This window comes from Apis mellifera, linkage group LG8, assembly GCF_003254395.2.
Source record: "Apis mellifera strain DH4 linkage group LG8, Amel_HAv3.1, whole genome shotgun sequence".
Taxonomy (NCBI): Eukaryota; Metazoa; Arthropoda; class Insecta; order Hymenoptera; family Apidae; genus Apis; species Apis mellifera.
The window spans coordinates 3,469,224-3,482,963 of record NC_037645.1 but is presented as its reverse complement, the minus strand read 5'-3'; the positions used below and the strand labels follow the sequence as shown (position 1 = coordinate 3,482,963).

The following is a 13,740-nucleotide window of genomic DNA, read 5'->3' as shown; positions in this document are numbered from 1 at the left end:
TATACAAAGCATCAATAAATATTTAATATCTACATTGTTCATTAAATATTATTGACAAAACAATCATATTTAAATTTTGTTATTAGCATTATAAATTTTTATATGCATAAGATAAAAATTATTTTAAAATAAACAAATATTTACTATTGATCTAATATTTAGTGATCTATTATAATATAATTTATCTAAAATAATTATGAGCAAAACTTTCTATTATTTTTTACTATAATACATGAAAATATTATAATAATTTAATTTGTTAAATAAAACATAAAATTTCTATTAATTGTATGAAATAACAATGATATGTAATATATATATTCAATTCATAAATTGAGAAATTAAAAAATGAAATTACATTTTTTGAACATTCGTTCAAAATATAACTATAGAATAGCTTAATGTTTAATAACAAAATTGTTATTTTTGTTAAATATTTAATATTGTGAGGTAGTTATATGGAAATGAATATTTAATATAATATCCCTCTTTTTATTTGATTTTTATCTTGTGTAACTTAAGCTTAAATCCAAGCAATTCTGAAAGCACTCCTGAAAGAGCAGATAATAATACTACTTTTGTAATTGTATATAAATAAGGATTAGCTGATAAACCAGATATTTTAAATGGACATTCAAGTTCCTGAAAATATATATTAATTATTTGATTCATTCATTTTATTTTATAAATTCAATGATAAATTTTTATATTACCTTTATCAAATCTGCTGCTAATTTGAGTACATTATTTGCTACCATAAGTTCTTCTTTTTTATGTGGTTTTTGTTCTATTTGCAAATATAAATTAATCTAAAAAAATCAAACAATATTTTGATTTAAAATAAAAAATATGAATTATATTATATTGAATCTATATATGATATAAAACAAAATTCATTTTATTAAAATTACCTGTTCAGTAATCAAAACAGAAAGATTTCTATATTTTTTATTAATTTTTGTACCCAATGTCATGAAACGTAATATAAATATTCCAAGAGAAAAACTCCAAAATAGTGCTTCAACATTATATCGCGAATGCAAACTTTCAAGATCCTGTAATTCATAAATATTAATATTATGCAATGATTTCATTTCAACATCTTTTATTCTTTTTTTTTTACCTTGATTAGTTCCAAGCTTACAAATGATAACAATAATAAAGTAACAATAAATACTGCTGATATTATTACATCTACAGAACGTTGCGGTCCTCTTCTCTATAACATGTAGTATTAAATGAATTATTATTTATAAAAAATGTGGGTTTCAATATTAAAAATATAAAAATAAAATTCTTTTTTTTATTTTACCTTTAAATAAGATCTAACGCTTAACCATAATTTTATATTGCGTACTTTATTTAATCGAAAATGCGGTAAATCAGATTTTCTGGCACGTCTTGATGATGTCAAATGTGAAAATAATTTTGCATATAAGAGTCTTTGTTTGTAAGTACGTTCTGCAACTGCTAATAAAAAAAATAATAAAGAGGATAATATAAGTCTTTCAAAGGCTGATATAAGTACTACAGTACGTTCCCTGAAATTAATGATAATAATTATTATTTTTTTCCATAAATATTTATTTTAATATTTTTATTTTAATAATTTTTTTTAATAATAATATATTTTATTACATATAAAATAGTTTTTTATGTTCGATTTATTAATTATACAATAATTTATATAAATATATGTGTATATTTACCAAAGAGTTGTTCCAAATGCCAAATCTATAACTTTAGATAAAATATCGCTATATGTTTCCAAATTGACATAAGTTAAGTCATTTGGTATTAAGGAATTAGTTACATTGCTACTATTGTCCATTCCAACGTGATCGCTCAATCGTTTAATAGATGGTATTAAAGATAATACCACACTAAGCATTAGACCTCCATAAAAGTAATTCATACTTTCAGGCATTGATTCTACTCTAGCAATAATAGCCGAACTGATATCCAGCACTGATAGTTCAGCCTTTTTTATATCACGTCGTGTCCATATAGTACATGAAACTAAAATATACAGAATTCTTTTTTATTAAATAATAGATTATATTTATTATTAATTAATTTTAAATTTTTAAATTTTATATCTATATTATTATAATTTAATATGTTACCACGATCATATGAAGCACAGTTAGAGCTAAGCATCATTGAAGGTGGTAATTCAAATTCCCAAGAAAAAGGATGTTCAACAAATTCTCCATAATTTTTATTAGTTTCACTATGTAGATCAGATTCTTCAAGTTCTGAACTGTAAAAAATTTCAATTTTAAAATGAATTTTATTATTAAATTATATTAATCGATATAATAACATACATGTATTTTATTGTATTTTTATATAAATATCAACAAAAATTAATATTCATTTCATCTGTTTTGATTTTTTTTTTTTTTACTAAATAATGATCTTTTTTTTTATTAAAACAAATTATTAAGCTATTTTGTACAATTTTATAATATATAAAATTTAAATAACAAATTTAATAATTTTAATTATAATTATAAATAACACAATTGAATAAAAGTATATATAATGACTATTTTATATTAATAGAAATATATTTTTATTTATTATATATAAAATAATTTTTTCATTAAATATAATTTCAATTAATTCATCAATTAACAAACTTAATTATATAAAATTTAATAATATATATATAATTAATTTCATAATATTTAAGTATTCACCTGTAACTACATTCATCACTATTTGTAGTCACTCCCATCCATTCTGTTGCAGATGTTGTAGCTTCTGTTAAATGATTTGTAACTGTTTCTTCACATTCTCCTTCTTCTTCACTTTCACATTGTTGGTGTCCTTCTCTTGATCCTATTCCCATTAGACAGTGATCTTTATCCTTTAAATAATAACTCAACAAATTTTAATATATTTGTATTTTATTACAAAAATAAAATAGATTTATAAAAACATATTCATTTAATATAATGAAATATATTAAGAAAAATTAAGATGAATTAATATTCAAAAATATTTTGTAATATACTTAATTTATAATAAGAAATCAAATATTATTTTCATTATACTCAACTTTGAAAATTGTAAACATAATTTATAAAAACATTATATATATATATATTATATATATATATATATTATTTAAAAATAATTAATATATTAGAAAAAAATTAAAGACATACATTAATTATTAAAATGATAAAATTATAGAATTATAAAATTATTTGTACATTTATTAATATTTTTATGTATATAATAAAAAAATATAAATTTAAATATAAAATTAAGTAAAAATATAAAATAGTTATAAATTAATTTTAATTAGTATTATAAATTATAATTAACATCATAAAAAAATTGAACGAATTTTTTTTTCAATATTATATTATTTAAAAAACCAAATTTACATTACTTGTAAATAAATAATAATATCAATAATAAAAAAAAATAATATATAAATTATATTATTATATTTATATTTATATTATTTTAATATTATATTAAATTAGAAATTAAAATATTTACCATCTTATTAGAAGTTTCTGGTTCGCTATTTGAAGAATTGTCTCGTGCTTTTAACAATTCAGATGCTGCGTGGAAAGTGGAAGACAATCATTTTAGCTAATAGGCCATTTTACCTTTCCAACAAAGATTAAAGCGTGTTAGCAGTTCAAAACATATAATAAATATCTAATGAGTAAATAAAAGTAAATAAAAAGAAAATAATTTGAAATAAATTGTTATAAAAAAAGATCTAATGAATAAATATACATATATGTTTACAATATAAAACATTATTTCAAATAATTATATAGCATTTTGCATTGTATATTACATATTAAAATAATTATAAAAAATATTTAAATCAAATTTGTTGCAAATCAAACCTGAAAATTTTGGTTGCAAAACTTGTTGATTCGTAGAATCTTCTAACCAAAGAATACGTTCTTCGTTATTTTTAAGTAAATCTCTTTTCTGTTTAAGTTTCTCTACTGTTGTTTGTGTGGTACTTTTATCATTATCACTAGATACATTTCCATTTAAACTTTCAAATCCATCATCATCTTGATGTACATGTTTCATACTTTGATCTGGAACTTCATCTATGATATGAAAAAATATTCTATATATTTAAACAAAAATATATGATTAATAGCAAAACAGAAAGTTTTAGTACTGTATTAACTTGATTGTGTATGACTAGTTGAAGCCTCATTCATGGATAAAGGATTGTTTACAGTCACATTTATTGGGTCATTATTACAAAATGCTTGAACTGTCACAAATTCCTATAAAAATAAATTATTATATATAAATTTTATATTTAAATTTACTTTTATTTGTTTTAAATAATGAATTATAATTACTTGTGATCGGTTGACAGTCAAAGAATTTTCAATTACAACTTTTTTAGCAAATCGTACAGATGTTAATACTTCATCACTTACTGTACTAGCTTTTTCAGATGCTGTATCTTGAGATGATTTAGAATCCTCATGCAAACCTAAAGTACATAATAAATAAAAATTGTAATATAAATTCACAAATTTATTATAATAATTATATAATTTTATAAAATAATAAAAACTCACGTAAGTTTTGTCTTGTCCTTGATTTACCCATTCGACATCTAGTATGTCGTAAACGTCTTACTATTTTTTGTTTATTTTGTCCATCACCTATCATTGGTCCTGAATGAGTTGATACAATATGAGAATGAACAATGCATAAGGTCAACATCATAATAAGAGGTATTAATACTTCTGATGTTGATATAATCTATAAATATATATATATATATATATATATATATATATATATACATATATATATATTATTTTGATTTTTATGATTTTATATATATATATATATACATATACAAAAATATATATAACTAATACTTAATAATTAAGTAATTCGTACATCACTTTCATTGTCCTTCATCATTTGACAAAAATATATACACATATTGATTAGCTGCAAACTATATAATAATAAAAATAAAATAAAAATTTTTAAACTAGTCTGTTGTATCCACCATTTCCTATATAAAGGAAGAAATAATAAACGTTGAAGTGCTAAGCAAGCCACTGTTGATAATCCATGTTTTGGTTTAGCTTTTGGGAAAGAAGAACCTGTATACATTAATATTATTTAAAATTAAATAATTATATTAATATATATATATATTAAATAAAATAATAATTATAAGAATAATTATATCATAAAATAATTTAATATAATGAAATCTTAATTATAATTTTTTATTTAATTTATTACCTCGTACAAGATCTACATCAATAAGTTCTGTTTTTAATTTTGCAGTTCTCATAGGTACATGTGTAAATCCTCCAAGAATATGTTGTTCCACAGTTTTTTCCCATTGTTGCTTATCATAGGTACCAATTTTTTTTTGATACCTGAAACATTAGAATTATATAATATATAAAGAATTATATTTGATAAAATTTGATAAATAAAATAAAAATATCTTACCAATAAACGAGCTCATTCAGTTTCATTTTTGTTGATCGCTATCGTAGTTGTACAGAATGACTGTTAATTTTTAATCTTAACCAATAATCGACAATATTTGTGCAAACGGAAGATGATTTTCCGTATACTTTTATTAATAAATTTAAAAAAAATATTGCTCCCATAATATATAATAATTATTATTTATTACAAAAAATGTTTTTAATTTGGATATTTCAACAAATGATAAACATAAAATACGAACATTTACAATACATTTAATAATTTTACGCCATTGCCTAGAAACAAAATGTTCAGAAGGTTCCTAGCAATAATTGTGCCAATCAAATAAAATTGAGTTTAATCTATGAATGATTATTGTAAAATACTTTTATATGCAGTAATTTCTATGTGTATTTTTCTATGTGTATTCTATGTGTATTTTTTATAATAAATGTGTTTGTTATTAAAATTGCTCATGAATAGTAACAGCAATACTATGTTATAATATTGCGGAATACAATGTTACTACCAATCCAGAATAATATGCAAAAAATAATAACTTTCATTGGTTGTTAATTTAAATAATCTTTATTTTATTTTCATTAAAATAATTTTGACTTTTCTTTAACTATTAAATATTTAAATTCATGATTTATATTATATTTTTGTAAAAATTAAAAATAATTAAAACAGGAAAATTAAATATCAGTATTTTCAAATTATTAATTTAATATATTTATTTTATATTATCACAATTTTTCTTAATAATTTTAGCGAAAATATATATTGTTATAAAAATGTAATAAAAATTGAATCGTATATAAAGAATTCAAATACTTTACTAAATACTTAATTTAATTCATTTTTGATATATTATGCTTAAAAAAATATGAATGAAAATTTTATTAAAAATAAAATAATTTATGAATTATATATATTTAAATATTTTAATATGTATAAAATAGTAAATATTTGTATTTATTTTTTCCTCTCTTTCATTTTATAAATAAAAAATAAATTACATATTTATTAATGAAATTAAAAACATATGATTCAATACTATAAAGTGAGCATGTTCCAAATAATGTCAAAGTACAATAGATAAAAATAAATCGTATATTATACCGGAATAATCGCCGGTTTGTAAGAATTTTTAATGTCATTATCAAGTAATGTCACATTATTATTTTATTTTACATGCATTTACATTATAATTAATAAAATTTGAAATGATTAAATAATCAAAATGTTTCTTTTTGATATATGGTTATATTTTGGCCTTTTATTTTGGGTAAATGGGCTACGCGAATACGAAAAGAAAGATTTAATTACTTTAAGAGAAGAAGTACGATCTATGTTTGATCATGCTTATTCAAGTTATTTGACATATGCTTATCCTTACGATGAATTGCGATCATTAAGTTGCGATGGATTCGATACATGGGGTAGTTTTTCATTAACACTTATCGATGCTTTGGATACTCTTGCCGTAATGGGCAATTTTTCTGAATTTCGACGTGTAGCAGAAATTATAAGTGCAAGAGCAAATTTTGAAGCTAATATTAATGTATCTGTATTTGAAACTAATATAAGAGTAGTTGGAGGATTACTTAGTGCTCATCTCTTGTCACATAAAGCAGGCATTCACTTAGAGCCAGGATGGCCTTGTAATGGTCCACTATTACGTCTTGCTGAAGACATGGCAAAACGTTTAATTGCAGCTTTTGACACTCCAACAGGTATGCCATATGGTACCGTTAATTTGAAATATGGAGTACCTGAAGGTGAAACAAGTATCACTTGTACTGCTGGAATAGGTACATTTTTATTAGAATTTGGAACATTGTCCAGATTAACAGGGGATCCTCTATATGAAGAAGTAGCTATGAATGCTATTAAAGCATTACATTATTATAAATCAAATATTGGATTAGTAGGTAACCATGTAGATGTATTAACAGGTCATTGGACAGCTCAAGATTCTGGAATTGGCGCAGGAGTTGATTCTTATTTTGAATATTTAGCAAAAGGTACATTATTATTTCAAGAACCATTATTAGGAACAATATTTCATGAACACAAAGCAGCTATTGAAAAATATATTCGCCGAGAAGATTGGCATTTATGGGTTTCTATGACAAAAGGTCAAGTGACTTTACCAGTATTTCAATCTTTGGATGCATACTGGCCTGGGGTATTAAGTTTATTTGGTGAAATTGGAGATGCTATGAAATCATTACATAATTACCATCGTGTTTGGAAACAATTTGGATTCACACCAGAATTTTATAATATACCACAAGCTGAAGCAGGTACTAATAGAGAAGGATATCCATTAAGACCAGAACTCATAGAATCAGTTATGTATTTATATAGAGCAACAGGAGATCCTTATTTGATACAAGTAGGAGTAGATATATTAAGAAGTTTGCAACATAGTGCTAAAACTACATGTGGTTATGCAACTATTAACGATGTTAGAGATCATCGAAAAGCTGATAGAATGGAATCCTTTTTCTTGGCAGAGACAACAAAATATCTTTATCTTCTTTTTGATCCTGATAATTTTATTCATAATTCTGGTCAAAAAGGAGAAATTATTGAAACACAATGGGGTCAATGCATTATTGATGCAGGAGGATATATTTTTAATACTGAAGCACATCCTATTGATCCTGGAGCACTATATTGTTGCCATAGAAGCCAGAATTTGTTTTCAGATCAGAAAGCAACATTATGGAAATTTATTCCTGTAAATGATCAAAAAGAAAAAGATAATACAGAACATAATATATTCCATTTGAAAAATATTAAAAATAAAAATAATGAAGAATCAATTGAAATTGTAAAATTATCTGAAATGAGGCATACTTTTACAAATGATATAGAAAATAACAATGATGAAAATTCAATCAATCCTTTATCAGCTATAAATGGTAAAGTAGATGAAACTATAAAAATAGAAGAAGATAAAATAAATATAAATAATCCAGAAAAAGAGTCTTTAAAAGTACAAGTTGCTGCACCTCCCTCAGGAATTTATAAAGCTGATGATAGTGAAAATATTGATACTTATGAAACTTATAGTACTTCTGATGAACATTATTCTACTCCTGCTATGATAAACAATAATGAATCATTTATTAAACAAAATAATATAAAATTAAGATTTGAACCTCAATTATTACTTGAAAATATTAGAAAAAAAAATTTATATCCAACAAATAATACTGCAAAATTAAATTATCATCTTTTATCTTGTCAATCTCAATCATTCCTACAGCGAATATCGATTATAGGAGAATTTTTTTAATATTATTTTAAATAATATTATATATGTATATATATATATATATATATATATATACATAAATTCTAATATAATTATAAATATAAATAAATATAATTCCTATATCTTTTTTTTGTTTATTTTAAGAATAATTTTTATATTTTAATATTAATAATTGTCATTAATAATTAATAATTAATAATAATAATGTAATAATTATATATATAATTATTCACAAAATTGAGTATATACTTATATATTACTAATGAAAATAATATAAAAATGAATATGCAACAAACGTATATTATTTGAAAATAAAAACATAATATTTGTATATTTTATAAATAATTCATAAAAAAGTTTTTAAATAAAATGAACCATTTATTTATATTAAACAAAAAATGTAAAAATATTATTATTTTTGTGATATAAAATTGAATATATAAGTAAAAAATTAGCTAAAAACTTAATTTTACAAAAAATTTTATGATGTTGCTGTTTAAAACTGTAAAACTGTTTTATTATATATATCAATTTATTGTTAAAATGTTATTTTTTTCTCTTTTTTTATCATAATCTTTAATTTTTAATAATTAATAGTTTCTGAGAGAAAAAAATGAATATTTATACATAAAAATAAAATTATATTTTGTGAAATTAAAAGCAATATTGCAATATAATATAATACGCAATCTTATGTTATATAGATTGTTGCTTATATTAAAGGATTGCCGTATGAGGATACGTTACGCTAGCCCCTCTAAAAATGGCTGAAGGAAAGAATTTTTTCTGTAAAGAATTTTTGCAGAAAATGTGACATTTCACATTATCTCCTATGCTTAAATTAGTACTTAGATTAGATATTTTTGAAAGAAAATTTGTTAAGAATTATTAATAATTTGAAGTAAAAAGTAAATATATTTTTCACATTAATTAATTTATTTTTATAATTATATTTCAAAGTTTTTTCTTTTTTTATTTTATATTAACTTTTATATATTATTATTAATTATTATATTATATATTAATTTTCTTTTTGTAAAAATGTAATAAATTATTATAATTAATTAAACAAAATTAAATTATTGATGTAATAACTTAAAAAAATTATATCTTTATTATATTTTATAAATATTTAAAAAAATTAATTAATGTTATTGATGTATAAAACAAATAAGATATATTATTTGTATAAAAATTTGTATAAAAAATATTTATAACAAAATAGATAAAGATTTTTTAAATATTTTGTTGTTTTTTATATATGTCTTGCTGAACAATAACAGTATTTAATATTCGCAATTTTGATTTTCTTTTTAATGATTTTATATTATATTTAAAATCATGATCTTATATACTGTTCTATATTCGATTTAGAAATTTTATTTTTGCAGAATTTTATTAATTTTCATTAAATTAACTATTTTATTTACACTAAAATAGAAAATTTACATTAAATCAAATGAATCTTAATAATCTGTTATATACAAAAAAAAAATTGTATTATGTATAAAATATAATTAGAAAAGGGTATTGCATAATAAATATGCATTGAGATAATTTTTTATTTTTTATTAACATTTTACATTTTTTCATGATCCTGTAATTATATAAGTATGTTTTACATTTCCTTTTTTTATATTCTTTTACATATTACATATCTATTTTTATTTTATATTAAAAATCAATTTTTAAATTATTAATATTTATTTATATAATTTAATTATTTAAATTAATTAAAGTTTTATTTTATAATAGAATAAATTCATATTTTATAAAATATATATATAAACGAAAATTTAACTTTTTAATGTATTGCTGGTTGTTTGATCCAAAATCCCCAAGTAGCAAATTGTTCCCCATTTTGTTCTCTGTCTGCATTTCGAAATACTTTTATTTTTACACGCGGTACTTCATCTAAAAATAAAGAAATTTAAATATAAAATATATAAATAATTATGTAAAATTATATAAAATATATAAAAATATATAAAATTGAATTAATATATAAATGATAAAACTTAAACGAAATTGAAATGAAATTTAAAAATTATAAAATTATAAAATAAATATATAAAATAAATTATTTTACTTTATTTTATGTTTTAATTTTATACTTATCATAATATACGCATAACAATATTGAAAATAAATAAATAAAATAATAAAATTAATAAAATTTCGTGTTAGATATGTTAGATAATTTTAATTAATTTATAAATAATTATATGAAGATAAATTATGTAATGAATATATATATTTTCAATCTTACCAATTTCCATAGTGTCGTTTTGTATAAATGTTTCTTTTGTAATATTTTTTGCATTTACAAAAATAAATAATATAAGAAAACAAAATAAACTAACAATTTTCTGAAAGAATAAAAACATTTTTGTTTAAAATAGAAAAAATATTATTAATCTATATTATAATCAATATAATATTGCAATTTACCAATAGTTTCATAGTGATAAATATAAATTTAATGATATTTCCTGATGGAAACGAACTCTTTATGTAGTTATAAAGAGCATTTAGAGCATAACCGAACCAGATATTTATGGTTTTCAAATACTTTTTGTTGCAGAGAAAGTTACTTTTTTTTTTCAAATAAAAGTGAAAACATTAAAATAAAAAGAAATTGTATATTAAAAGAAAGTATATAAAAAGAAATTGTATATTATAGATTATAAACTTTATTAATTAAAATAAAAAGAAAAAGATTAAATCTTTATTTTTATTTTAATTTTCAATTTTTATTTTAGTTTTGCTTGAAAAGTTATTTGAAAATAAAAGAAGAGGCATTAAAATAATTTTCAAATTATTTTTAATAAACTACAAACTTTAATTCGTTTGCGTATTAAATTTATAAATAATATTTCTATGAATAGAAATTATTTTATCAAAAAAATTAATTATATAATTTTTTCTATTGTATTGATTAAATTTAAATAGTATATATTTTTAAAAAAAATTTTTATTTCTTATGATTTTGAACATTATATAGAGAAATCTTGAGTATTTGATGAAAGCAAATGGCACATGTGTAAAATTTTGATAATATATTTTCATTTGTTATTTTTTATACATGTATATACCTATTTTATCTATATATACATATATAAATTATATATTATATACATATAGGAAGTCCATTTTACATCGTTTTATAATATCTATATATTTTTATTGAATTACAACATTAATAAGATTGTTTTCGATATATCGCGAAAGATATTTACGCTTTCGAGTAAGCCCTTTAAAAGCGCGTAATTTTTTTCTCAAATAAATATAACAATCCTTGCATACAAATATCAATTAAATATTCATCAATTCTCAAATCATACAATAATTTATAAACTAATGTGAATATTGACACACTGTAAATATCTATATTTAAAAGTAAAATTGAGAAATAATCATATTTGACATATTCAATTCTATATATTTTCATTCGATATTTTACAAATATATATTTTTTTAATAAAAAATTTTTTTAATATAAATTAAATTTCTAATTATTTCATATTAAACATATTATTTTTTTATTTCTGATATCTTTCTGATTATTTTATTAATCTTATATGTATATATGTATATTTTCAATTTCTTTACTAACAAAAACATTTTCTTCTAATCAATTTAAGAAAAAGACAATTTAAAAAAATATCACTTTAATAGTTATGATCAGAAAATTCTGTAAAAAAAAAAAAATAAAATAAAAAAAATAAAAAAAAAATAAAATACACCGATATATATCTGATTAATAAACTTATATTGTCAAAAAGAAGCTTTTATTTCAACTTAAAAACGGACATTTTTTTATACATTACAATCAAATATATTTTTCACATCGTATTAAATCGTTTTTTAGATCAAGCAAAATTTAATGAATATTAATATGTATCTAAAATTATAGACAACATTGTATTATAAATGTTTCCTTCATAAAATAAACATTCTATATTATTTAAAATTAATAACATGTACTTTTATGTACATATAGATAGTGATTAATATTCAGTGATTAGAAAATACTAATTGATGTTAAAACATGAATATTTTTTTAAATTCAAAATTAATGACATTTTTATACGCCACAATTTAATTTTATTTAATATCTATTTCTTCTTTTTTTTTTTTTTTTTTTTTGGTCAGCAATTATAATGAAAACTGTGTTATACATTTTATTTGAAATAAAAGATTGACGTTTTATATATATATGTATATACGATATCAATTTTATTTTTCTTTTTTCTTTTTTTCTTTTTTTGAAATATCTTCTTTTAAATAAAAGGCAATATTATGTTTTTAATTTACTTTGAATATATGATGATTCTTTAAAGAAGAAAATGATTCCTCGAGAAAAAGAAAAAACTACTAAAATAATTTGCGTATGGTTTTTAAATACTTATACATTAAATTTGATCATAGCCTTAATAATTAACGCTTAACTTCTATAACTCTTCAATATAACGTTTAATATCATTGACAAAAATTTTCTTCGATCAATAGATCGTATTATATTAATTTATCATTATCATCTTGGAAGACATCATTGGAAGACTCGTTTCATAAATATTATCGTTTCATCATTTAAATAATATACTTTTGTGACTGCGAGATCCTCTTTCTCTTCTTATCATTCTTTCTCTCTTATTTTCGATACTTGTTTAAAAAAAAATTAGGATCGAAAAAAAATCATTGAAATCGTTTCGAAACGAAGAAAATATAAATAGAATTTTTTAGAATTCTATTAAATAATGTCAATATTATTTTAACCATATATTAAAGCTAATCTTCTTATAATAATATTCATATATATTTTATTCCTTCTAATTTTTCATTTCATTTTACCTGTATTCTATAAAACATTTAAATAATATTAGACCGATATTCAATTCTTGATATTAATAACATATCATACTTTCAACTTTTACCCACATATATCGCTAAATCGACGTGACATTTTTTTAAAT

At 20.0% G+C, this 13,740-nt stretch overlaps 2 protein-coding genes across 3 annotated transcripts; one reads left to right on the top strand and one right to left on the bottom strand.

Moving 5' to 3' along the window:
• Positions 1–471: 471 nt before the first annotated feature.
• On the bottom strand, positions 472–5,905 carry LOC551885 (putative homeodomain transcription factor). 2 transcript variants are annotated; one of them, XM_026442299.1, is made up of 16 exons: positions 5,491–5,905; positions 5,275–5,414; positions 4,918–5,129; positions 4,587–4,773; positions 4,362–4,498; positions 4,181–4,283; positions 3,882–4,097; positions 3,520–3,584; positions 2,706–2,875; positions 2,127–2,263; positions 1,710–2,019; positions 1,313–1,541; positions 1,124–1,219; positions 912–1,055; positions 714–809; positions 472–642 (listed from the first exon to the last, which is right to left on the bottom strand). In XM_026442299.1, the coding sequence occupies exons 1-16, from the start codon at positions 5,514–5,516 to the stop codon at positions 493–495; spliced, it is 2,418 nt and encodes an 805-aa protein (XP_026298084.1). In that variant the 5' UTR covers positions 5,517–5,905; the 3' UTR covers positions 472–492. The 2 variants fall into 2 exon arrangements, with proteins under 2 accessions (XP_026298084.1, XP_026298085.1); XM_026442300.1 differs by lacking the exons at positions 5,275–5,414; positions 5,491–5,905 and having other exon boundaries at positions 4,587–4,685; positions 4,918–5,050.
• Positions 5,906–6,524: 619 nt separating this feature from the next.
• On the top strand, positions 6,525–8,819 carry LOC726952 (ER degradation-enhancing alpha-mannosidase-like protein 2). Its single transcript, XM_001122669.5, has one exon. It carries the CDS (start codon positions 6,719–6,721, stop codon positions 8,783–8,785), a length of 2,067 nt encoding a protein of 688 aa, XP_001122669.2. The 5' UTR covers positions 6,525–6,718; the 3' UTR covers positions 8,786–8,819.
• The last annotated feature ends 4,921 nt before the right edge of the window (positions 8,820–13,740 follow it).

Coding starts and splice junctions, on each gene's coding strand:
- LOC551885 (XM_026442299.1), bottom strand. CDS start 5,516: ATGAAACTGAATGAGCTCGTTTATTG. Junction 4,499..4,586: donor AAGGACAAGACAAAACTTAC/GTGAGTTTTTAT, acceptor TATGTACTTTAG/GTTTGCATGAGGATTCTAAA. Junction 1,542..1,709: donor GCATTTGGAACAACTCTTTG/GTAAATATACAC, acceptor CATTAATTTCAG/GGAACGTACTGTAGTACTTA.
- LOC726952 (XM_001122669.5), top strand. CDS start 6,719: ATGTTTCTTTTTGATATATGGTTATATTTTGGCCTTTTATTTTGGGTA.